This window comes from Marmota flaviventris, chromosome 12 (genome assembly GCF_047511675.1).
Source record: "Marmota flaviventris isolate mMarFla1 chromosome 12, mMarFla1.hap1, whole genome shotgun sequence".
Lineage (NCBI taxonomy): Eukaryota > Metazoa > Chordata > Mammalia > Rodentia > Sciuridae > Marmota > Marmota flaviventris.
In genome coordinates, this window is record NC_092509.1 from 11,469,515 (window position 1) to 11,496,141 (window position 26,627).

General features: G+C 51.3%; 1 protein-coding gene across 4 annotated transcripts in view; it reads right to left on the bottom strand.

The window, feature by feature from the left end:
* The window catches only part of Sipa1l2 (signal induced proliferation associated 1 like 2), a 134,393-nt gene that overhangs the window by 34,271 nt on the left and 73,495 nt on the right, over positions 1–26,627 (bottom strand). For all 4 annotated transcript variants that reach the window (XM_071619827.1, XM_027948033.2, XM_071619825.1 and 1 more), the window contains exons 5-9: positions 23,179–23,353; positions 19,867–19,970; positions 13,514–13,671; positions 11,012–11,588; positions 7,242–7,516 (exon numbers count right to left, since the gene is read on the bottom strand). In XM_071619827.1, the coding sequence (XP_071475928.1) occupies positions 7,242–7,516; positions 11,012–11,588; positions 13,514–13,671; positions 19,867–19,970; positions 23,179–23,353 (1,289 nt within the window). The remainder of the gene's footprint in view (positions 1–7,241; positions 7,517–11,011; positions 11,589–13,513; positions 13,672–19,866; positions 19,971–23,178; positions 23,354–26,627) is intronic.

Sequence of the window (26,627 nt, forward strand, 5' to 3'; positions counted from 1 at the left end):
TGGAGAAGGCCATCACATACCCAAGCCATCAGGATCAGGCTGATGAGCAAGCTGGCAGAAACCTGTGCCATACACCAGAAGGAACCAGGCAAAGTCTTTTTTTTCCAGCCCTCCCACAGAAGGCTGTGCACGTGAGGGCTTCTGAATACTGAAAACTTGCACTTGCACCCTAATAAACATCTGCTGTTTGTAAAGGGTTTTATCTTAGGATCAAAATCAATATTATTGTCCAGTCCTGTCACAACATGACTTTAGAACTGGACCTTACTTTCAGGACTAAGATACCCAACGCCATAGACACCAGCTAAGGTTACTAGATCCCCTTAAGCTGAGTTTTGCTCCTGTGTATGCAGAATTCCTTAGTGATAAGTTGAAAAGCTCAACTGACATGTAGGGAACTAGGCAGGGGTACAGAGGAAGAATTAGAAAGGGTTCTGCAGAGGGCTGTGGCGCCCACAGAGGTGTCTCTGCACCTGCCCTCATGCCCACCCTGTCCCTGGTTCTGCTCAGGACCCGGGGCAGGTCAGCCTTGTTCCTCTGGGGCTTCTGTGGAAGGACATGCAGCGAATACCTCGGACTAAGTAGAAAAGGCTCCACTGGGACCCAGACAGACCAGAGGTCATAAGACAAAAAGATACTTCTGAAAAAATGAGCTGCTAATCTTGTGCACCTGGGACATCAAGATGACACTCCAGCCTTAAACTCAGAGCTCATTGAAGCACACGCTGGGCTCCCCCTTGACAGAGCAACCAGGCTGGGGATGGATGGAGCTGCACTGGTCCTCAGGCGTGCTTCCCACACTCAGAACCCCGGGCAGGGTGCAGGGTGACTCCCGCACGAGCACACCATTCCCTCTTTGTTCCAAAACAAGTGTGCACATGGAGTCAGGGACCTGGTTGCCATGCCAGGTAGGTGCCAACAGACTCTGCTTCAGGATTAGAGTGTTATTTTAACATTTCTTGCCTAGCCGGTGACATTTCTGAGTCAGAACTTTCTCACCAGCATACCCTTCTAGACAGCATGCTCTCCAAATGTGGTAGCCCAACCCTGCAGGAGTGACAAGAAGCTCCCTGGCTGGGACCCTCGGGGGACCTTCCCTTTCACAGCTGTGTTCTGAAAATGGCACCATGTGTCTCTCTGAACTCAGCACTGCAGGCGTCCTCAGATGGCTCTGTGCTGCACCGGGGACATACCCCCACGAACTCCTCCACTCTCCCAGGTCTCTCCTCTGCTTGGTCCCCAGAAGCCCCATTTCCTGGCTTCTGGGCAGACCAGAGGAGAGGTGGTGTCCATTCTTGCACAGTGCACAGCACCCCTGTGTCTGCAGGCTCTAACTTCAGGGACACCAGGAGGGTCCCTGTGATTGCAGCTACGTGGACCCATTCCTTTCAACTAGCATCCCTAGTGTCCCAGAGGAACCTCCATTGCCATCAGCATTCAGACACCTGAGAGAGGAGTGGGCCTGGTGGCCCTGGAGGGCTCTGAAGTCTGGCTTCAGCCTCGGGGCTGCTGTGAGGACCATGGTGCTGCAGCCAGCTGGGCTGCACCTTGCTTCCTGTGCTCCCTAAGGAGCCTCAGAGGCCAGGCTGTCCTGTTGAGAGCCACTGCCCAGTCAGAATGACACCTGGCATTTGCCAGAGGGAATGTTTGAAAGGTGAGATGATGATTTGAGTTAATATATAATTGCTGTGATGCTGGATTGATTATATTGTGTATTTGACCTTTGCTGCCTCAAGCCCCGCTACTTTGGAGTTCTTGCGGGGATTCCTGGAGAGTTCGCACTGGTTGGGGAAGTGCCTGAGGAGGGATTTCCAATTGGTGGTGTTCCTGGAAGGGCCGCGTGGGTGGGGTTTGGGCGAGTTCGGATAATAAGGAGTTCCTGTTTTGAACCTACAAGTGCCTCATGCCCAGCCAGACTGCGGCACTGTCCTCCACTGGAGAGAGGCGGCTTGCGCTGGAAACCAGCCTGCAGCTCGGAAACTGAGAACCGCAGAGCGAGGTGAGGAAGTTCCTTACAAATAGACACACCACTTTCACTTTTACAAAAACAGGGCACCAATAGGAAACGGCAAATTTTCAGGGATGTCCCACTTTCTGCTGTGTTCCCACTAGGTGCAGCAGGTACAGGGACCATGTTCTGCTGCACTCCCACTAGGTGCAGTGGGTAGTATGCCCACATTGTGCTTTATGTCCACTAGGTTCTAAAGGAATCTCTGTAAACAAAGCAGATCCCTGTCAACTAAAGGACCTGCTTCCTTTAACACCATATACTTTGTAGCCCAGAAATTAAAGTCCTCAGGGATGTTTGATCATTTTAGTGTCTATTGTGCTAACAGCCTAACAGCTCAACACTCTTTCCAATCACCCAACACAACCACAGAGGGAACTGATGCTCCTTCACTAGAGCCACAGACGCTCTCTGCTACATAGCAATATCACCGTGAAGGGGAAGGTGGCGTTAGACCTGAACTAGGTACTAAGGAAACATGAACGCCCGTTTCCACACCTTCCTCAAGTTCAGACACGGACACTATGTGGAGGAGGCACAGACGACAAACCCACTGGAGCCAGTCCTCAGGGGGAGGCCTTCAGCTGACAGGGAGTGTCCCCACGACACAGGCAGTGAGGCCTCTGGTGCTGAGTCAACAGCCTCTGTCTCCCCTTGCTTGGAAGCACAGGGGTAACCTTGGTGCCCCAGGGCCTATCACAGCCCAGGGTCAGGCTCAGAAAGCTCATTGTGAAACAGCCGCTTCCTCTCCTTGTTCTCTGAAAGCTTGAGCAGGAATAATGTTGCATCATATTCTAATACCTAGAGGTTATACAGAGAAGGTGCCCAATAGCTACCTGCACCCGACGTTGTCCTCCATCAAAGCTGGGTGCAGCCTGGCCAGCCCGGGGCAGCTGTCTGCCTAATAGAGCACTCAGGCCTTGTGCCGCCCGCCCCCCTCAGTCCTTCAGCAAAGTCCAAGTGCAAAGTGCCAGTGGGCGAGGGCACCAAAGAGTAGGGACTAGATAAGCAGGTGAAGGCGTCCTCTGTGTTGGCTTGAGAACCTTGCTAAGTAACCAGTTCTCACTCGAGTGCAAGCAAGCCATTTCTAAGTAGCTAAAACATGAACAGGAAGCACTGTACTCCAGACTGTGAGAGTCCACGACACGGGGAAACACTGTCCTGCTCATGGCCTAGTGACCGGCACGGTTCCTGGCACCCACCTGCTGAGGGTCAGTGAGCGAGCAAGGGCAGTCCAGCTTGGTTCTGTGTCCCATGCTCCTACCTGGAGGAGAAAACAAGCAGAACCTCACAATGTGGAGCTTGAGCGGAGGATCAGATGGTGAGTGGACTCAGCTGCTTTTGCAGCTTCCAAGTTGTCTCTGTTCCACAATAAGCTATTCACTGGAGGGTCCGTGAGACGGTACCAGACACAGCACAATTTCTATATAAATAAGCGTTCTGATCCAAACCTCCCTGTGACGGAACCCACGCATTCACAGTGGGGCCTAGACCACGGGACTGGGTCATCCTCCCTTTTCCTCATCCCATCCTCTGGGCACTTTAGGGGCTGAACGGTAGTAAAGCAGAAGATGAGGACTTAATTGCCAACTTTACAGAATGATAACAGTGACTCAGACTCATGATAACCCAAGGAGACTTCCACGCTCTGCACTATACAAAAAATACGTCTGGGTGACACATCAATGAAGCATGAAAAATCCTGTGAAACAGCACACAGCAAGGGTTCTACTTGCATTACCGGATGTACTTGCTGGATCTACTGGCAGTGTGTAGGGACTCATGCATAATTCTGAGGAACTGCTACTTCAGTTAATCAGAGCCTTTTAATGGAGAGAATCCATTCAGCTCTGAGGGACACAGGCTGAGCCACACCAACGACTGTGGACCATCCCTCCAAAAAACAAGACAGGTCCTAAGGGAGTGTCTGGGGAAGTGCGACTCTTCCACCCATCTGTGCAGAGGCCCTCTGCCTGCAGAGCCTCGTTTCCATGGGAAGGGTGCTGTCCCCAAGTGCTGCCAATCCTTCAATCCCCATGTCAGTGGGTTTACTCACCAATCCCCAGCAGGCAACCCTTTAAGAAGCATTCCCAGAGCGGTCCTCGCTGCCCCTACTCCCTGGAATTCCCCGAGGAAAGCTAAAGGTGGCTCAGCCTTTCTTTCAAGTAAACTGTCCTCATCCTGAGCTGGAAAGGGGACTTCAAAATGCAAGTGGCTTCTGATCTAACAAAAGGTTCTCTAAGAAAGACTCCATTTAATTCATCTGCTTCCAAGCCATAACCAGGCATCTCTGACCTGGGGACAGCCTAAAGCCAGAGGCTAAATGACAGGGTTCTCTTGCTGCTGACATAGCAGATGGGCTCCAGGTCAATTACTCTTTTACTGATTCCTGTAAGAGACATCAGGAACTGAAGCATACTTCATGATGCTTATTAATATACCTTGCAATTAACTGGCCATTTCTGTAGTTCTCTAGGCAATTACAGTAAGAACAGCTTAATAGGAAAAATTATTTTTGTGTACACGCACATATCCCCATCAATTTAAATGATTTTTTTTTTCCCTCCCTGACAAACACTAAGAACCAATCTGAGAAATAGAGGAGAAAGAAGTAATTTCCATGCCACGCACCAAGTGTGTCTTAAAGCCTGGCCCCTGAGTTTACCATAAGGTGACAGAGCCAAGGGAAGGTGCTTCTAAAAGGGCCGTGTTGTGATTTTCCAGGTGAACTGGGTGAGGCTGCTCTCTTCTCCACCCTCCAGCACAGGACGGACAGCGCAGCAGTGGCACTGGGCAGGGGGCCCAGGGAATGGTGGCTCTCACTCTGCAGCTGCCTAACCCACAGTGGACGCTGCTCGGAGCACAACGCTCACAGCAGCGTTGTCAGGCACCACACAACGGCAGATGGAGAACGAGCCCCAAAGGAGCTAAAGTCCACACTTGAAGATTCTCAGATTCAGATGCACAGGGACTTGTGACCCTGACTGAAGGTAGTGAAAGCCACTGGCTGGGCCAACATGCCCCTCTTGCAGGACCGTATGCAGCAGGTGGGCAACGCTGAATGCCAGGCAACAGGCTAGCCTGACTACAGATGGCATCCAGAGCACAGTCACTCAAGACTAAGGAGAGACCTGCACTCAGGCAAAGACTTTTATGAGACTTTTAGGAAACAGAGAAAAATCACTAAAGAAATACCTTGGCTATTTTCCATAAGAGAATTTGCATTAAAACAAGAATTATTGTGTGCAGACCAAGTGGGTAAATGGTCCTCTCAGAGGAAAGACGTGCTCTTGGGAAAACACATGATAGCCAGAGCTTTGAATGATACTTTGTGTTTATTTGTTTTAGCTGAAAAACAATTCAGTATTTCTTAAGAAATTCTTTTCTTCTAAGATTATATGTTGCAAATGCCAAATAAAATGACCATTTTTATTAACTAGATCTCTTAAAAGCTTGAAAATTTTCTTACTGAGCAACAACAGACCAAAATCTTAGAAATTGGCAAGAACTGTTATTTTTTAACCCAAAGACAAATCATGAAAGTGGTTTTGTTCCATTCTACAGCAACAGGCCTCCAGCACCGAAGATCTCACCAGGTCGTAACTTATACTTCCACAAGAGAAGATACATCTCACCATATGGAAAATTTCTAACAACTGATGTAAAATTTACTCAAAAATAAGTCCTAAAAGATTTTCCCTTTGCTACTTCCAAGTCTTATTCTCAATGAATTAGCTTCTTCTCTTCAATTTCTGAGCACTCACACCCCAAGTGTGGTCAGGCACCCTTGGAGGGCAGGACCAGGTGAGGTAGCAAGCAGCAGCCTGCTGTCTCCCTGGTGTGGCACTGGGGTTCCTGGGGGCCTCTCAACTGGCCCGACCTGCAGTTCACCAACATGCTGGGCCAACTGGAGGCACTGCCAGTCAGTGGGAGCCAGTGGTAGGGTGGACAGAAGCAGACCGCGCAGACCCTACACAGTAAGCACAGGTGAGGGAGACAGACCGGCCGGCTTGCTGCAGACCACCACGGCATGGCATCGGATACGTGGGACCAACTGAATGGAAAAAGTGCAGGTGCACTCCAAGCTCGGCAGGGCACCTGCAGCCTTGCAGAGCACACACCCTGGACAGCATGGTTGAAGCACAGGAAGAGGTGGGGAGGAGACCGCTGACCTCTGCCAATCAGTCCAGGGAGCACGGGGTCCTGCTATTTGGGGGAATGTATGATGGGTATCCTAAAACTTTTTTTTTTCCTCGACTAAAACACCGGTGTGTTGATTATGCTAAAAGGCCCTAACTGCCCCAGGACGTCACTTCACAAGGGCTCGTGCAACCAAGCAGGTGGGGGTCACACAGCCCCATCCCACAGATAGCAAGCTCAACTCATGAGCACCACCCAAGGCCCCTGGGCGAGGACCTGGGTCCTGAGCCCCTCCATCTCCAAGGCCAAAGCTCCCGGGCAGCCCAGAGGCCTCTACCTGGGCCAGGATGAAGACTGCACTGGAGCTGCCACACCTACCACCAGCCACCACCACCTGCCCAGGATGGGCGCCATGTTCTCACTCCTCTCCTCCTCTGCTCCTCGGTCTTCTCCTCTCCTCCTCCCCCGACTTCTCAGTCCCCTCCCCTGCCCCCCTCCTCAGCCCCCTCCCCTCCCCTCCTCTTTCGTCCCCTCCTCTTCTCCTCTGTCCCCTCCTCTCCTCCCCCTCTATCCACTGTGTACCTCTGGACACCCAGCCCACCACTTCTCTCCTGTGTCCCTTGTGGCTATGAGAACCCTTGGACGACGAATACCTCTGGGGCTGCCATCTGCATAATTGGTAGTGGCCACAGGGCAGGAGTGGAGATATAGTCCCCCAGATACACAGTAGTGGTCACGGGCGTCTTTGTTATTACTGAGGATGTCATGCCACAGAAAACGGCTCGCTGTGTAGAATTGAGTGGCCTGCTGGTGGCAGTGCCAGTTGGAAGGGTCTCCTCACAAAGCAGACCTTATGGGCCAGGCCTTCTGGCCAGGGCCCTTCCCTGGGTCTGCATGCTGCCAGGGTCCCGTCAGGCTGTTTAGGAAGTCACAACTTCTCCTTCAGAACCCGGCAAGGACCTTTCCACTGCTCATCCTGTGCTGCTCTAGTGGCAGACATCCCAACTCCATCCACAGAGAAACCCAACTACAATTTAGAGGACCTGTGAAGAGCTCAACAGACGTGGGCACTGCCTGGCCTGCTGGGCCTTACCTGCGGGGTGAGCCATCGTCATGTGGCTGGATGATGACCACCTTCACCGTCACGGAAGTCCGGAGCAGGTCGATCATCTGCTCATGGGTCAGAGTGGCCACAGCCACTTTACAGATTTCCACCAGGCGGCTCCCTTGGCGCAGGCCAGCCTTCCAGGCAAAGCCGAATGGCTCCACATCAGCCACGATTCCTTCAAAGTTCACGTGGAAGCCAAGCTGGCCCAGCCCGTTCCTCCTCAGGGTCATCTCCACAGTCTCGCAGCCTCGTGTCACTATCTGCAGGGAAGAGCTCTGTTAGGTGGACCTTGCCCGACACAGCCCCAAGCCGAACAGTGGGCTGCCACCTCAGCAGGCAGGGACTAGGGGCTGGAGAGCACCACCCTCCTGTCCTGCCCTCAAGGTCAGCACAACTAGCCCTGAGAACAGCCTCAAAGGAAGCAACACCAGAACAGCGAGGTCCTGTTCTTCAAGGGCCAAGACTACAGATGCCACTGACTACGGCAGACGAGCTCAGCACAGGCCCGGCAACGTCCTCGGTGCCTCTGTGCCAACTGACTGGGCTCTGAAGCACAGATTTCCACTGTTCTAGATGGATTACGGCAACAGTGAGACCATGAGCCTCAACCATCAAGCCCTGAAACCAATTTGTCAACTTCATTCAACTACAAAAATGTGGCCCAAAGGACTCATGAGCCCAGGCTTCGTGACTGCCCTGGACCAGGAGGGCCATGGATGGCCTGCGGACATCCTGAGTCACCTCCCAGGACCCTTCCTGGGAGCGTCTGCTGGTGCTGGGCTGAATGGTGAGGGCCCTCAGATTAACCGTGGGGTACGCCAGCCAGACTCCTGGCAATCTGTTGACACGGGCACTGTGCAGGATGGCACAGCAGTGGGACCATCTGTGCCTGCAGCCAGGCCCGGGGGCGAAGGGCAGCACCAAGAGGGGCTCCAGTGCACATCCTTCCTGAGGAGTGGCAGCCTACACAGTCCCACAAAAAAGAACCAGGGAATGAATGGCATTGTCCCACTGGGCAGTAAGTACCAGCAATGAGTCACTGTGGCCCTCAGGAGCACTGAAGAAAGCATGGCAGACCACGGAAGGGAGACCCAGGCTCATTGAATGCCCTCTGATGACTGGGACACCACTTTGTTGTGGGCCTTTTCAAGTTGGGAGGTGTCACGACCCAGCTCTGGCCAGGGCTGTGGAAGCCCCAGTGTGACGAATGCTCCATTTCCAAGACAGGCTCTGAGCAACACCTGCTTAACGAGACTCAGGACTGCGCTCCAGCTGTGGGACTAGGCTGCCTCTGCTACCAGCCCTGTGCCCGTTTCCATGGTTATCAAACACTGCCCATCAGCTTCTCCCGGAAAGTGTGGCATTTGGGACGTAGAAGAATTGGGAATGGGGGCTGGGGATATAGCTCAGTTGGCAGAGTGCTTGCCTCACACGCACAAGGCCCTGGGTTCAATCTCCAGCACCACACACACACACAAAAAGAATTGGGAATGGGATTGCTAGCTAGTGTTGGGGCAAGTTTTGAAAGACTGAAGTTCTCAGGTTGTGAACTAAAATAATTCAAAACTGTTGACAGAGCACTTCTGCTGCACACGCAACCTCAATAAAGTTTTCCTTCATTTCTTTTCCACTGTGTTCTGGGCAACCCGACCAAGAGATGCCATCTGCAAAGTGCCCTGGTTTCTCTGGGATGCTGATGCAGCTGTCAGCTGAAGAGTGTTCAGCCCAGCTTGCCCAAGTCCCGGAGCTCCGGTCTCTTCCCATCGCCAGCCCCCTGCCACCTCCCTGACTTTCATAGTCTTTGAGACTTTGGGATAATCAGAAGCTTCTGTTCCTTGCTTCGGAACATCTCAAAGTCTCAAGGACTGTGCTCTCCATGCATTTGGAGTTCCTCATACACTTACATGGACTCAGTGACCACATGAAGACAGTGGCCGCCTCGTCACGTACCCAGGATGGCTACATAATTTGTGGGCCCAAAATAAAAACACGAGCTGCCTACTCAAAAATTATCAAGAATCCCAAGAAAGCCACAGTAGAGCTCTGCACACCAACCAGGGATCTCCTGAGAGCCAACCCTGTGGGACTCACGGGTGGAACATCCACAGGCCAGCCTGCCTGTCCCTCGGGCGTCAGCTCCCCTTCCTGTCCTGTGTCTTGGCTGCCTAACAGGCACCTGTGAGCACGCCTGCTGCTGAGTGATGGCTGCTGGGTTTACCACCTGACACACGGGCTGTCATTCCCAGCCCCTCCCCCACTACTGTCATTGCCACTCTGTCCCCACCCTCACGCTTGGGGCCCTTCAGTGGTTCTAATGTTCCAGGTCATCCTCAAACACATCTCTGACCTTAGGAATCTTAGTGACTCTAGGAGTCTGGTGACGTCTAGGAAATGGCAAGGCAGGTCCAGGGAACAGGGGGACATGGAGCTATGGAAGGGCTTCTGGTGACTGGGGACGTGGCATTGGTGCTGTACTTCTAGGACCACAGATTATGCCTACATAGAAGATGATGGTAAAAGAAACACTGCTAGATGCAGTGGCCACACCTGTAATCCCAGCAACTCAGGAGGCTGAGTCAGGAAGGCCATGGGTTCAAAGCCAGCCTCAGCCATGGCGAGGTGCTAAGCAACTCAGTGAGACCCCGTCTCTAAATACAAAAATGGGCTGGGGATGGGGCTCAGTGGCCAAGTGCCCTTGGGTTCAATCCCTGGCACCCCCCCCCCACACACACACACAAATATTTGTAATAGAGCCTAGCTGAGACCCCCAGTGCGGCTCAAGAGCCAATCCTGTGGGCACACAGGGTGACCAGTCAAGCGTCCCCATGCTCCATCTGGGTCCACACACACCTGACCAGGCACTGAGGCCCTCCCTGAGAAGTGTCTGCACAGGGACACACCATCTCTCTAAAGCCCCAGACACCAAAATGACCTTACTCTTGCTTATACAGAGCTTCACAACAAAAGGGAGACGTGTATTTGGTGTGAGAAGAAATGGAAAATTTTTCTTTTCTCATGATTCATAGCTAACTAACTTTTCTAATTAAAACATAACACATTCTTTTACAGGAAAATCTACATGAGACAGTCTATGATTAAAGCAGCATGGTTGGGTTTATTCACTTTACTCTATTGTGTATATGCAAGCTAAAATCTGGATCTCACTTTGTTAAAATTGGGAGCAGAAACACACAACTGTTCAAACACCAAGAACATGACTTAGGGGCTTTGTATTGAAAACCATATCTACAAAACATCTCAAGACATTTCTTGTTCACGGGTTCTTTTAATTTAATGGCTAATTTTATAAAACCTCCTCAACAAACTGTGGCTGAATGGTAAGTAATATATTTAATCTATATAAGATATTTAAACAAAAATACCTGCTGTGCAAACATATGCAGGGTTGAAACTGCAGAGACTCACTTGCCTGTGAACAGCAATTTTGCGCCCATTACTCACTGACCAAGAAGGTGTACAATGTCACTCCCCACAGCCATACCACCCATGGGAGTCTCCCTCAAACATCAGAAGAACAGGACCCTATGTTCTCCTTTGAACACTGGCTTAATGTTCCTGATCATTTCGGACGGGTGCTCCTCCATGTTTGGAGTTCCGTAACTCCCAGGAGAACCAACATTTAAAACTAAGCCGTGTCTGTTAGGAGGAGCCGCTCCCTAAGGGCTGAAGCCCTGGTGTAATTTCCCTGGTGCAGCCTGTTAGGACTCGGTGGGAAACACAACGTGTGTACTCACCACTAGCCGCTGCACGATTTCCCGGATGTCTTCAGCACAGCTGTCCACTGCGGACAAGAGGATGCATTCTCCTCTCTCGTAAAATACTTTGATACTCATCAGTCCAGACGTCCACCCAATAACATCCCTGCAGGAACAGTTAAACACCACATTCTTGGAGTCCTTTTCAATCAGCATTATGAACTCATTGGAAATCCCAAGGAGACACTCGATGTCCGTGGACTGGCCAAAGTCCCTGGCCACCACATGCCACATGATGGCTCCAATGCTGTACAAGTGGGCGTCCTTCCTGGGCTTCACTTTCTCCTTCTTCTTTGCACCCAGGGTAATGAAGCTGAACTTGGCAGAGGTGTCCACTGTGGCCGTGGTGACGAAGTTCTCTGCCAGATCTTTCAAGTACTCTTGCCTTGTTCGAGTGGCCATTGCTCGAAATTTTTCTGATTTATGGGCTGCGTTTTCTGCATTGATTACTTTGGCTAAAAGGAAGTCCCGGAATACTGCCGACTTTGGAAAAGTTACACCCTTAGGAATTGGGGGACCAAATGGTGGCACGTCCTTGGATCTGGAAACACCAACGCTGAAGAAGAAAGGAAAACAACACTGATGAGCTGCAGCTCCACATCTAGGTTCTGAACGTGCCAAAGCCTACCTTGCAAGCACACCCACTGGCTATAGGTTCTGGTCCGCCAACAATAAAGCTGAGGAGGCGATTCAGAAACTGGAGGCACTCTGTTGACTGTATGTCTAACCTCATCAGCAAACGTCACCTTCGTGGTCACAGTGTGCTGTTTAAATCAGTGATTGTGTCCCACAGATTGTGCACAAGTATCTTCTGCCACAGAAAGATGACTCAGTGTGCTGGGTTTCAAATAACTGAAATTATTCTAGTAATTTAATTAAAACCAGAAAGTTTATAAGAAAAAATGGCTTTTTCTTATCTTTAAGAACTTTTGTGCAAATGAACCATCTTTTGAGATAAGCAAAAAGGTAAAATATTGATTTGACCCCAAAACAGCAGCCAATAAAACAGCTCCAGGCCTAAGATTCCAGACCATTCTGAAAAATTCCGGATTACACTGAACGGTTCCCTGGGTGCGATCCCAGGCAAAAGGCCAATGTGCCATGTTTGCACCAATATTCTCTTTTAAGCATATCACTTGTAAAAGAGAGATACTGTTTTGGTGAGAGGGGTACCAGGGATTGAACTCAGGGGCCCTCAACCACAGAGCCACATCCCCAGCCCTATTTTGTATTTCATTTAGAGACAGAGCCTCACTGAGTTGCTAAGTACCTCACTTTCGGTGAGGCTTGGTTTGAACTTGCGATCCTCCTGCCTCAGCCTCCCAAGTTGCTGGATTACAGGTGTGTGCCACTGCACCTGGTAATACATTATATTTTTAATGACATCCTTTTCTTAAAAGCACTCCTGAGCACTTAGGCCAACAGTCTAAGCCCAGGGTGTGAGACTGCTATGGGAACAGAAGACAGAACCCTCCTGCTACGGGAGAAAGCCACTCCTATCACTATGGAACCTGTGCCTTAGAGCCAGACTGGGCTAAGAACTATGGTTTTCAGACTGCTCCTTTCAGATGTGCTGGCTGGGCAGGTGGGCCGACAGACTGGTCTTCTCTGCCTTCTAGGCGTGGTCTGCTGTCCCCGCAGGCCCCTTCCACCCCTTCCACATGGTTCACATCTGTGGCCAGCTGGGTTGGCAATGACCGCTTAAAGACTGTTCAGGAGAGCGAGCCTGGGTGAATGCCAGGAACCCCATGGGTCTTTTGCTCAGTTTAAGATACCCATTCTTATAGCCACGTTCTGGAGCCAGCACCACAGCTCTCTACTTTCAGACAAGGCCAGACAAGGCCAGTGAGGCCACGGCAAGCAGTGGTGCAGGCCAGCCTGGAAGGAAGTCCCCTCACCACGCATGCGACTGGCCATCCAGCTGCAGCGGGACAGGCCCAGACTGAGGGTAGACTAAAAGCAGGCCTTATTAGCATGGCCTCAGGGTACCAGGGGACACACAGGTCACCACAGCTTGCTGGAGGCCTGGTCTCAGCAGCCTTGTCTGAGAAGTGTCCCCAGGACCTCTGACAAACAGTGGTGTAGGGCCACTGGGCTTACCTCCCCAACAGGAGGAAGACTTCCCTGGCTATATGGCCCAACTTAGAGGCTGGCGCCATTTTAGGGTGGGTCCAGCGGGGCAAACAAAGTGCGCAATCCACCCCTCTGACCTGTTCGGTGGTTTGCTTGTGTGTACATGTGCACATATGTGCGTGTTGGGATGGGGACCAGCACCCTGCACGTGGTGGGTGAGCGCTCACCACTGGGCTACACCCCAACCCTGCTTTTGCTTCTGACATGGGGGCAGATGGGAAGGAGGCAATTACTTCTCACAGAAAGAAGCTGAGTGATTAACTGAGAAGCAGGACTAGAAAACCGTGGGGCAGGAGAGAGTGACTAGAAGGCCGAGGCCCCGCGGGGCGGGCACTGGCTCGGGCTCACCTGTAGCACACGCCCTCGGTGCACGGGTTGTGCACCCTCACTATGACAAAGACGTGCTGGAAGTGGGAACGGATGCTTCTGGGGGTGAAGGGAAGCGCCCCTGGCTCCTGGAAGACGATGGTGACGATGTCGTTCCCGATGTGTCTCTTCCTCAGAAGCTGCGGCCAAAGAAGCACACACAATATGAGGGGCAGGACATGAAGCAACGTGCACACATTTCTCTCCACACAGGAGGTGCAGAAGGAGACCCGCCCCAGAAGCTCAGGGCTCTTCAACCTCGCTCAGAGAGAGCAGGACAGTCTGCGTCAGAGGGCCCAGGAAGGAGGACCTGGAAGGCCACGCTCACCTCCGACTTTAAAATCCAGACTGGGTGGGCTCTACTCTTCATCTTCACATAGCTCCCTTTAAAAATCCTAAGAACTGCATATTATAGCTCAAGACATTGAAGAAATTTTATAGTTTAAACTCTTCAAATCCAAGGGGGAGCCAGAGTACCAGGAGGGACAGGTCTGCCGAGGCCCCACTGCCCCGGGCTCAGCACCAGTGCAGGCTCCTGCGACACGGTACAGGGCCGTCTTTTTGGTGGCAGTAGCGCTGAACTAACTGGCCAGACACTGGCCTTTAAATGTATCCCACAATACAGAACTCCACCAGACCGACTGCCGAAGACCCAAGAGTTTGTAATCTGAGAAATCACGAGTTTGGCAGAAGAGAAGGAATCCCAGAGCAGTAACATTCTAAGAACCCGCCCTTTTATTAACACGTACTAAGTGGACACATCAAGGGAGGTCAGTGTGGTACTTTCCAGTACAGCGTGCACTGACCAAACCCACCCCCCGCCCCCTGCACCTCCCCAGCCTTTAGCAGTCACTGGTCTATCTGCAGGTTGACGATGTCTACCTTCCATTTATGGGGAGAAGGTGGCACTTGTCCTCCTACGTCTAGCTTATTTCACATAACATCATGTCCCCCAGCCCCACCCATTTGCCAAAAACAACAGGATCTTGTTCTTTAGGGACGAATACCACTCCAGTGTACATCGCCACACTTTCTTGCCCACTCATCTGCTGATATACACCTGGCCAATGCCACATCTTAGCTATCGTGAACCTGGGTGCACTCACTTCAGAGGTTCCTTCTGCCAAACCCGCACCTCACTTCAAACACCTGCCACAGCTCAGCAGTCACCAAGGGTCTCACTTCCCCTGCAGAAGCCCTTCCTCAGGGCTTTGCCATTGATGGACCAGGGCAGAACCCACGCTTACTGACACACACCAGTGAGCCTCGGGCTATAGTTGCCTCTCCTGTGAACTCCTGAAGCACACCCACATGCCAGGCCCTCTGGGAAGGCCAGCATCCAGCTGGCGACACAGAGGCAAGACAGGACCACCCCAGGCAATCACTCTCTTCCACGAGGATGGTGCCCTGGAGTTTATTTGGCACCTACAGAGCATATTCCACTGTGAAGAGCATCAGGTTCAACTTCTAAATCTCTAAGCCCAGATGCATACAGATTTCCCTGCCAGGTCCCTCCCTGGTAACGTAGCATGACAAATGGCCTGGAGGAGTGAGGAGGGAGAATCACTCCATCAGAGTTTTCTATAGCCAGTGAAATTGCTGACCCAAACACTGGAGAATTCCAGTCCAAACCCCACGGGTAAAGCCGCACACACACTGCTCACTGTGCCATCTAAGTGGACCTGATGAGACTCAGTGGGCGACTCGCTTAAATCTAGTTTTAAAAATGTTTGTTAGATCTTTAAGTAAAACGTGGCATTTCAAATGTGTATAAAAAAGTCAGTGGAAACTGTAGGAGGCAAAGACATTCTTCCCTCTTCCCCCAGAGCGGAAATGCAGATTCCCTTCACCTGTGTAACAGGACAGGCGAAGCAAGGCCATGTTCAGTGTGTTTGTGGAGAGAAGGTCAGAGGCCCAGGCTGCCTGTCAGTGCCTGACACACAGCATCCCTTGGGTGGTGGGGAGATGGGGGCGGGCAGGCTCCCCACCTCTGCCTGAGTCAGCACCAGGCTATACTGACAGGCACTCACCTGCTGCCCAGAGCTCTGTAGGCACATGCTGCAATGCTAGGCTGCTCCATGTCCCTGCTGGACACGGCCTGTCCTATGTCCATGTCCCATGCTGGGCCTCACCATAAACACTCGCACACGAACTGAGGGAGCTTTAAATCCAGCTGCCACACTGGCTACCCTGCCTTAGTGCCCTGCTGAGCATATTCTTTTACTTTATAAAACAGGCAAAACAACGTCGTTAAAAGTCTAGTTAATTCCATCATGGCCACATAACGCACTGCACCGTAGGAACAGAAATTGGGGGTCACAAGGGCAGTAAGAAAGAGTGAAACCTAGAGCTCTCTGGAGAGGACTCAGCTAGGAGAAACAGGCCCTACCGAAACAATCCTCAAGTTCAGAGACTCAAGAAATAAAACATCCTGAACATTAATAACATTGTTTTAAGGTTTTTGTGAAACGTGAAACAAGTCATTTCATGAGCTTCAGTAAGAGCAAACATTTTATTTGGTACTTAGTTCCTGGGTTTCCTCAATGGGCAGTGAAGTTCTGTGGACTCAGTCCTAACGAGGGGGGAGGTCAGCATGCCGTGAACAGCCGTGGCCTGGCGAGACAGGGGCACCGTTTGTTTGGGGAACCAGGGAGAGGCGGTTCCTGGGTGGGCTCTTCCTGGACACGCACAGCTGACAACGCTTCTCAGTGCGGGCAGCAGAGCCAGCGGGCGTCTCTGACTGCGGCAGTGAGTTCACAGAGGCCGTGCTTCAGGCTCACAGCAGGTCCCACCAAATCCCCAAGCCCCAGTGTGACCAGGAGAGGGAGGCTGACTCCCCCCACTGCATGGCCACCAGAGCACCTGGGGGTCAGCTTCAGTGCTGCACACAGCCATGACCAGGTCCCAGAGTCACTACCGCTCTGATCCAGTGGCCGCGCTGCAGAAGGTGGGGTCCACAGTCTCTGCAAAGACTTCAGAGCCTGAACTATTTACTCTTTTATCTTAACAGAAGGAAGAAACAAGAAGCCTGCACCTCATTTCAGGGGCTACACGATATGAGTAGGAGCAGTGGGGTGTCAGAAGCTGGGGAAGGTGGGTCCCCACGCGAGACCTCAGGAAGAACACATCTATAGCCCACAAAGAGCAGCCCGGGTTCTCGATCCTGGCCCTGGGGTTCTAATCCAAGCCCTGTCAACCAAGCAGGGCCAACCTGTTTGATCCAGTCCCTTCTGGCCTGCGAGACCCCGTAACCACCCCCGGTTCCTGGTTCCACCATAACAAGGAGAAGAGGGCAGCCCACACACCTCCACCTCAGTACGAAAGGCACGTACTTACGGAAGGGATGTCTGGGAGCCCCAGGCAAAAGCAAAGCAAAGCTAGTTGATGGTTCTTCCCTCAGAAAATGAGGATCACAGGAAGCCCTCTCTGCATTTCTAGGGTGCGTCATTTGAAAAATTTACCCCCTTGTATCGACCACAGACTTTACCAACGGCGGAGCACACCTACAAACCAGGTAAGCAAATCTGAAGGACTCACACCTGGAGAAGCAAAGGCAAGCCAGGAATTCAGGCTTCAGTGACCTCACGATACAGGAGAATGAGCTGCTCGCGCCCCTCTTCTGATTCCAGGACCCTGAAGGTCTGGTGACTACTCGCTCCTCTTCCACTGCAGGCTGGGACAAAGCTCTCCTCCTGCTGGACGCTCCCATGGAGGGTTCACAGGAGAAGCCAAGTACAGGCAGGCCCGCCCAGCTGGCACAGAAAGCAGGCCTCCACAGCGTCCACCAGGGCTGTGTGCAAGCCCTCCAGAGATCTCTGAACCGTAGGGGTCGGCCTCACTGCAGAGGTACCTCAGGGGCTCCTAACTCCTCCAAGCACAGCAGCTTGCACTAAAAAGCAAAGGTCACTGGGTGCCAGCACCAGAGCGCCTCCCTCTATCACATGCCTCGTCCAAAGAAAGGATGTTTCTGCCAAAGAAGTCTAGGGCTGCCTGTGAAGCTCCTCCCTCTGATGACAACCCATGACAGCTGACTCACCAGGTGTCTGTAGAGCAAGCAGAAACGTGCACACGGGGCGCACACGGCCCTGGAAAGGTGAACGGACTGCCCCACAGGCCTGGCCTCGCTCGCGAGGAGGGGAGCACTCCCTGAGCAGCTTCTCACTGTCCTGGGTTAGTGGAGCCTCCCCGAAGAGTCAGAGGCATTCCAGACTCAAGACTTCTAATGGACCAGAATCAGCTCCTGGCTATAGGAACAAACGCAGGACCTCCCAGGGCCACATCCAAGATCATAACTGTCCCACAGACACTAAGTGCAATGGAACCACAGGTTCCCCTGTTTCCACCTCAGCCCATCAGCAGATCCAGACCATTTCGTGGCCTGTCACTCAAGCTCGACACAGAGTCGCCATCTGAGCAGGTCTTTAGGCTGCAGTCACTTACAAATAGCAACTGCAGAGACTCCCTTTGATCCCCATTTTGGAAAGTGCAGAACACACCAATCACTTCTATCCAGAGCTCCACTCTCTTCTTGGTTCTACGGAGTTTCTGATTTTTGTATACAGAATTTTTTCAGGAAAATTTAATGAAATAAAGTCAGGAACAGAGAACCCCAAAGTCCCCCAATTACTAAACAATGAAATAGGGTGGGTCAGTTTTGAGTTCTGGTGACAGAAGTGGTGAAAGCCCAGAGACTGCCCTCTGTGGAAGGCTGGGCCTGCCTGTGTGGAGTCCAGGGGCTCAGGGGCTCAGGTGCTCAGCGAGCCAGCAGCTTGGAGGTCTGAGTGCCTGCGCTGGATCCACCTCTACCAACACCGACAGCATCTCTTGGCCTGAACAAGCCCTATCAGCGTCTGGGCACCAAATCCCAGGGTTTAATTACTGAATGAGTTGCAGCTGGACAACCAGGCTAGCCTATCTCAAGCCCGTGATGCCCAGCGTATCTGTTTAGCATCATTCCAAATAAATAACTTGGAGTTCAAAGCTCTTCAAGGCAGAACAGACACATGCAGAGGGTGTAGAGATGCATTCCATCTCAGAGGAATGTGCAGACACAGAACCCAGAGACAGAGCCGCCCAGGTGGTGGGGGAACGGAGGCTTGCTAGAAGACACCATGGAAGGTTGGGACAAGACAAGAGATTGAGCAAAGATTCACCAAAAATTCACCAAGAAATCCTGGTCACAATGACCACAAGGAGAGGGACGAAGAGGAGACTAACTGGAAGAGCCTGAGAACTGGGCCAAGCGCCCATGCTGCTGGAGGAAGGAGAGGAGGTGGCTGGTTTCTTCTCCAGAAAAACAACAACCCCCCCCCCACACACACACACAGATTCTGACTAAATTTGTAGATTTCATGTGTGTTTATAAAAAACATGAGAAAAATGATCTGAAACAATTAGGTCTCACTCACAGGACAAATACCCCAGAGAACACCTTTGTGTCCTTGGCACCTAAAAATAGTATGGCCCTTCAAGGAGGAGCAGGTGACATCAGGAGGTCTGCTTCCAAGCAGAAGACCCAGCAGTCAGCATCCTGGCTTTAGCCCAACAGTCCCATCTTTGTGTTAAGCCCAGCCAGGGAGCCTGGGGCCGACCTTCAGAGACCAGCACAGCCCTCCTGCCTCAGCCTCGGCTCTGACTCAGGACAGCCCAAGACTCACACAAGATGGGGCAGAAACGCCCCTCCCAGAGAGCGGTTCTCAAATGCAGCTCCTTACTACCCCAAGGGTCCTCGTATCAGGCAGGCTCGGCACTGTGAGGGTTTCGGCTCGGGAACAAGAGCTACGATTTCTAGTAATTTCTGCAAAAGAACTTGCTCAGCCCATTTTATAGCTATTCTAAAGCGTTATGTAAATTATTTTAGGATGTTTTAGGCATCATTCAAGTTTTCAAAGGTTCTTAATTTTTAGTGGCTACATTCAAAGCATAAGGCACAGTGATTTTTTTCTCTTTTAAAATGTCAATAAACTCACTTAAAACAATGAAACTAAATGGGGAAGAACAGCCAAAATAAACCAGCAACAACTGTGAACAGTGTTTTTTCCAAGAAGTCATTTACCCGTGTACAGAAACCTCGGTCGTGCCGGGGAGCTGGCCTTTCTGTAACTCTCACAGTTGATGCAGGTCTCTTTTGAGATTCTGCCAACACCCAATAAAGGTGTAGAAGACTGAGCTTTATGACGAATAACTGCAATGATGCTCCTTTTAAAACCCAAACCCTTCCAGGAGAGTCAAAGATTGCTAATGCTATGCAAGAAGAACCTCCCTTACTGGTCTGCAAACCCAGGGCACCACCCACACCTGCGGCCAGCCCGGAAGAAGTGAGGGGGAGAACGTACCTGCTGCCTGTTGCTGGGCATGTAGGGAAGCAGGGTGGACACGTGGAACATGAGCTCGTAGTCTTTGTACGTAGTGTAGAGGGAGTGGGTTCCCGTGGAGTCGGCTGGAAACCAAGGTTAATCACAAAAGAAATTAGGCCACGGCAGATTGTGGGCATCGACACTGAGAAGGTCATTCCCACAAGAGGTGACTCAACTACAAAACAGATGCCACACTGAACCGGTAGCACAGGCTGCCGCTCGCCCACCTTCCCGCCTGCAGCTTGGAAGCTCCGGGAGGAGTGCCTACAACCTCCCACTGAGGCTGGCACCCGAGGGCTTTTGCTTTCCCCACCCTCTCGATACTGTGTGTGGCTTCCACCTGCTCCTCTTCATTTTGGACCTCAGGACCCACCCAGGGCTAGGTGCTTTGGCCTTGGTCTGTAATGAGGGGGAAGGTGCCAGGCCCACCCAGACCCCGGTGGAGCACCTGAAAGTGACAGTTGGGCAGCCAGAAGCTGGCCACACCCTTATGTGTGCATTGACTGTTATTTCTACATCATCTGGGGACACATGACCTTCCAGAACACAGAAGAATGAAGTAGGGCTGACAACACAGAAATGGGAACAAAGTGTTACTTTAAAACTTTCTTTCCCTAAAGGATGCAACCTTTTCTTCTTTCACCCGAAAACGGCAGCAGTGACACATCTTTTAAATGGAGAATGAGAAGAGTGGTGTCTTACTGTATCTTTTGCCCAACACCTTAACCTTGCTGATCATGCAGGGTTTGTCAAGCACAATGATTCTTTGCAAATTAAAAACCATCTGTGTGATCCGTGAGATTGCCACAGATTGAGTCTCAGACTTTCCAATCAACTCAGCAACTCCAAAATATTTCAATGATAAAATAATTCTGGAGAGAAGTTCTGGACCACTCTGCACAAGGCCAATGAAGACAGATACTTGCTCAGGAGCAAGACCACCCCTCAGTGTCTCCTTGGCTACTGTGACTCTTCCATTTCCTAAACAGCAGGAGATGACGCTGCTCACCTGTGCATTCCCTGCTGCACCTTCTGAGGAAACCTTTGAGCAGTCATTTTGGGTAAATCTTTTTTAGTTTAAAATTTTTACTTTGAAATAGAAATATATTCAACCTTCATGGGCCTCCACTGCTTTCCTTCTGAGCCCTGTAGCATGACTCTCTGGTATTTACATCTGACTTGGAGACAGTCCAGACATTATCTAGAACAAGTCTTGTGTGGTTCTCGGCTATCCTGGAAGACACCTGCTGACACGACCATCAGTAGCCAAGATGAGGGAACCGTCTGTGGACCCTCAGGAAATGCACACTGCCCTTCTTCACAGGACTTCAGGAAGCAATGATCCCCTTGAACGCTCTTGGCTCAGAGCTTGACAGTGGACCCAGCTGGGATGCGGGAGCTTAGCCACAGTGAGATAGGGCAGACTCACTGACCCCCAATCCCAGGTGGGAGATAGGTGAGAGCCCGGGGGAGTAGTGCTCCTGGGGCTATGACATAACCAGCCTGGCCCAGCAGCACCCAGAGGCCATGCCAAGGGAGTGCTGTGAAGGTTTACCCCAGACACCAGCACACAACGGAAAGAGGAAACCAACAAGGCTTGCTCAGGTGGCTGGCAACAGAGAGCAAGGGGGTGTCGCCCTGACTTGGTCACTCCTGCCAGGTGACGAGGGTGTCTCAGTGGTCAGCCCCATTCCTATTCCATTCTTCTTGGGTCCAGACTTGAATCAAGTCCTACAGAGTGTTAATGTGGTACCCAATTTCCTGAATTGCAGAAAGAAAATCTTTCCTCGTTCATCCCATGAGACAACATTTTTATTTGACTTTAAGATATCTAATTCTTAGATCTTTCCTCTCAACTAAGTTACATCACACTTCGTCGCATCTCAGGAGAGTCTTGCTCCTAAAAGTAAAGACCTGTTGATCATCAGAGTTGACCTATCGAAATCTGGTTTTTATGTTCTCATCTCCTTGAGCTGATGCACTGGGAACTTTGCTGAGGTCACAAGGCTGCTGTCAATTCTACACAAGGGAAAACACTGTGCCACACACTTCACGGACTACACATTCTGAAAGGGATTTCTCAGTGCCTCCCACTGAAGAGAGAGGATCCCCAGGGCAATAGGAGCTATGTCCACGGTGGCTGTCCACAAGGAGGTCCCCAGGGCAGCACAGTGGCCTCTAGCAGCTGGGCTGTGGTTTTTTGCAAAGGGGAGTTAGACAATAAAATCAGGATAGGTCACATGGATCCTTCTGAATGCACGTGGACATGTGCGGTGTCATGGGTCACTTCCCTGCCTTTACATACCTGGGCACGAGCAGTAGACATGCACTGGGGAAAAGCTCCAACCTGGCACACATGGAGGACACGGGGCCCACATGAGGCAACACCATTCAAATTTAGAAACACATCAAAACCCAGGATTGACTCAGGCACCACCCTCATTTGGACAGAGCATCAGGCCGAGCAGGGCTGGACACAGAAAAGAAGGGCAGGCAGGCTCACTATGGCCAGCTCTGCTCCAGGGCTGGCCATACTGTGGCACCCATGGGGACAGCTCCTGCTTCACTCTCCCACTAGCTCTCAGATCCCAGACTTATCATCTACTTATCTCCTTTCAGTGAAAGAGCAGGAACTAACTAATAAGAATTCCCCCAAATATGTAAAATTATGTTGCCCAATATTTCAAGTGCTGGTAGCAACCAAATAACAGCAGAAGATGAAACACACAGAACACCTGGAAGATGCTAGACAACTCACATATCCCAGGGGGCAGAAAGCCCATATTTGAATCAGGTGGTCAATCTGGCCCCTGAGAGCTGATGTGTGTTCCACTCCAGGCAACCTGACTCAGGAAAGGACACCTGGTTTCCTCCTCACTGCTTCAACTCCACTGCTCAGCTCATGAATCTGTAAATGAATGAGCCCAGTAACACGCACCAACGAATATGCCAATGCTCTGTCTCAGCAATGAACACAGTGCTGGTCCGTGATGTGACAACATAAGGGTGTCACAGAGGTGGGTGTGCAAAAGGGGAGGACCACACTGAGATTCTTTGGGAAACACGGGCAATCTCTGCTAGTGTCACAAAGCACTAGCTGTCAGGCATGCAATGTTTGACATACACCACTGAGAAATGAGCCCCTGCTTTCCTGAGGACCAGTGAGCTCCCTGTTCACCTGAGGACATCCACACTGACCCAAGAAGCTCAGTGGGCTGCTCCTGGGGCCAAGGGCAGGCATGCCCGGGACCCCACTCAGCAGACCTGAGCTCACACAGGCATGGAGCTTACTTTTATTGTCCAGCTGGGCGCGGTATTTAGTGAATCCTTTCAGTCGCACTCTCTGGCCCAGAAGGTCCAGGAATTCCTCAAAAGCTGGTCCCGCCGTCTCATTGTTGTACATTTCTTCCTCTGTGCTCTGTCCTGCTTTGCAATAGAGGATCCCAATCTTGTGCTGAAAACTCAGCTGAAACGGGGAGGAAATGTCATTACTTGCAAAGAGTACCAGATGAGCTAACTCCAGTGAAAACGAGAACAACAGAAGTCTGGAGCTCTGTCCTCAGGAAACACAGAATGGTTTCCACAAGCAAAGGAACAAAAAAGAAGGCACAATCTCTGTACGAGGTGCTACAAATAAGTAGCAAACCAGGAAACCCCACACACAGCTGAAAAAGCGTCGGAAGCCCTCAGGAGATCCAACAAACGGCCAATCGTATGGGATTTGCTGGGGTTCCAGAAGGATAGTCAGTCAGATTTGTGCTCTCCGTAAACAGGCCAGGGGGCAAATACTTGATCTCAGGCCTGCAGAGGCAGGAGAAAGGCCATGAACTTTAGTAAGATTCCCCCTGTGGTTCTAATGCCATTTCCTTCTTTAGTGTATTTGAACGTTCATGAAAACACATAAGACAGGAAAGAATAAAAAAGAAGGTCTGCTAAGGAAAGATCCCAGTGGGACCTGTGATAGATGTGCATTAACAGAGAGCTGTTTGTTTCCACAGGAGTAACTCTGGTTGAATAACCACGGCCACTTCTCACATCCTTCCCTGTCTGCTAGAGACGCACTGTGCCAGGAAGAGCTCCAGCAGCGCTGGGTGGGCTTTTGCCCAACTGCTCCCTATCCCCACGAGGGCGCTGGAAGCGGGGCCCACCCTCCACGGCAGGGCACAACTGCGTCAGCTCTCACAGCCTCCGTTTTTCTCCAAGGAAAGCTTCCCAGTTGGGCAATCAGAGCCCTTCTCACCAGCACTGGAGCCTCAGAAAGGGACAGACAGGGTCCGTCACTATGCACATCTACCACCAAGATGTGAAGCAGAACCTCAGATCCAAACCCACAGCTGGCTGTTGCAGTAAAACATGGCATGATGACCTCACTTCCAGGGCAGCACAGGTTCAGCACCTCGTCTGCACTCCTGGCCAATGACCACACACACTGCCTGCGGTGACCTCCCTGGGTGGCAGGAATGTCCTCTGCTCATGGCCAGGCACAGTCAGTGCAGTGATGGATGCTGTGGCAGTGAAAGCACCAGGCCCTGGGCACCACTCAGCTACCAGTTTCCCACTGCACAGTGGAGACCAGGGTCCCAACCTCCGTGTGGGCGGGAGACAATGTGCAGAAGCTACCAAGTCAATAAAGAACTGGTTCTTTAGCAGGGTCAAGAAAAGAAATTTCTCCAAAAACTGAACAAATAAATACATAATAGAAATATAATAGAAATGCCTATGGCATTTCATGATAAATGTCAGGACATCTTTCAAGACCTTATCTTAGGGTCACTCTTGTGATTCACAACTGTCATATAAGCACTGATGAGTGAGTGACTGTGGAATCAGGATACCTAGTGGTAGAGTTTGGATAAGAAGTGTCCCCCTAAAAGCTCATAGACTGAAAGCAGGTCCCCAATGCAGCAAGCAAGGTTCTGAATGGGGCTTTTTGGGTTGTAACCTCATCAGGATTAATCCATTTAGTGATTAATAACTTGAATGAACTCCTGGTGGTGACTGTAAGCAGGTAGGTGTGGTTGGAGGAAGTGGGTTACTGCAGGCGTGGGAGATGCATCTGTCCTCCGGACCCTCTTCTCTTACTTTCCGTTTGCTGGCTGCCCTGGAGGGAGCAAACTTCCAGTTCTGCCTGCCTGCCCTATTTCTACCATGCAGTTCTCCACCATGATCTGAGGCCTCTGAAACTGGGAGCAAAATAAGTCTCACCTCCCCTCAGGTGCTCTGGTCATAGCACACACAGCATCAGGGCCCCAAGTAGCAGCTGCAGGACCTAATGTTGCTAGCTGGGCTTCTCACGCACTGCTCTAAGGGTCTCACCTCTGCTGCTTGACCTTTGCTTTATTGAGCATACACCACTCCACAGATTCTACCACTCTCCCTGCATATACCAGCCCTAGGTGAGAGGAGGCTGGCCCCTGGGCCTGGGCACTGCTGTGGACAAAAACACTCACTGTCACAACCACCGTGGTGTCAGGGTCCTAAATGAACGGACACATGGATCGCAGAAGAACCAGCATGTTTCCCTGTCCTTTCTGCACAGGATCACAATTGGCTGCTGTAACCCAAGGCCAGAAGCGTTGTGATCACTGACAAAAACATTTAAATTAAAACCAAGGTGATAAAAACAAAGCCTCAGAATTGTCTTGAAACTAGTCTGAGTACCTAGTGGCTCAGTCCTCATCTAGAGCATGCAGCCTCAGAGTGGCTCAGCTCCCCTCCAAGCACAGCCCTCACTGTGGCCCAGCTCCCCTCTGAGCACAGCCCTCACTGTGGCCCTGCACCCCCTTGAGCACGGGCCTCACTAAGGCAGAATGAAGTCTGTTCCTGAGCAATCTGCCATGAAGGTAAACAGGTGGACAAGGGCTGAGTGGCCATGAAGGGGAAGAGGGGTTGACCATAAGGAGAAACAGTCTTGCCCAGATGGCCTAGCTGGAGCACTACTCTTGTGGAGCCTGTGCTGATTGAGGAAAGGACAGCCCTGAGACACCCTCTCTACCCCTCAACCCATTTCCAAGACTGCTTCTAGGACATTACCTATTCCCCATGCTCTACCAGCCACGATCAGGGTCACCGTACTCTGCTCATCCTGCCACTTGAAAGGCTGACCACTCAAGTTCAGAGTGTGGCCTGATGTTCTGACATGCCAGGTTTTGCTCTTGAGACAGTAAGATCTCAGGACTATTTGATATGGGTGTTACCATACAGCTTCTCACTGCCAGTGTGGTGTTACTTTACCTAGAAAGACTTCATATCATAGTCCTCTAAAACATGCAAAATATTTTCCTTGGGAAATTCTGGAAGTACACGTAACTACTACCTTTTAAAAATTTTAATCCTGGATTTAAAAACAAATTCACTCACTAAAATAAATCATCTGCACTCAGACACCTGCCGCTCAGTTTCCCCTACAAATAATTTTGCATATGAAACATGGAAGACTCCTTTCCACCCACCAGGGCACCATCTCAGCCTGTGCAGCACTGGTGGGCTCCTGGGCAGTGTCCATGAACACATGATGGGCTCCACGTCACCACCGCTCCTTCTTCCTCAGCCTGTGACCCCTTCTTCAGCACAACCCGCTCTGCACACAGCTCCTGTTACCCCAAGCTGTCCCAGAGGAAGACCTTCACCCAAGCCGCTGGCCAGCATTCCAGGGCTCCACGCTCTGCTTCACCTTAGTATCCCTGCCCCCACCTCGCAAGCTTCCTTCTTTGTAAAGAAACTGGAATGGTCAGGGTTCT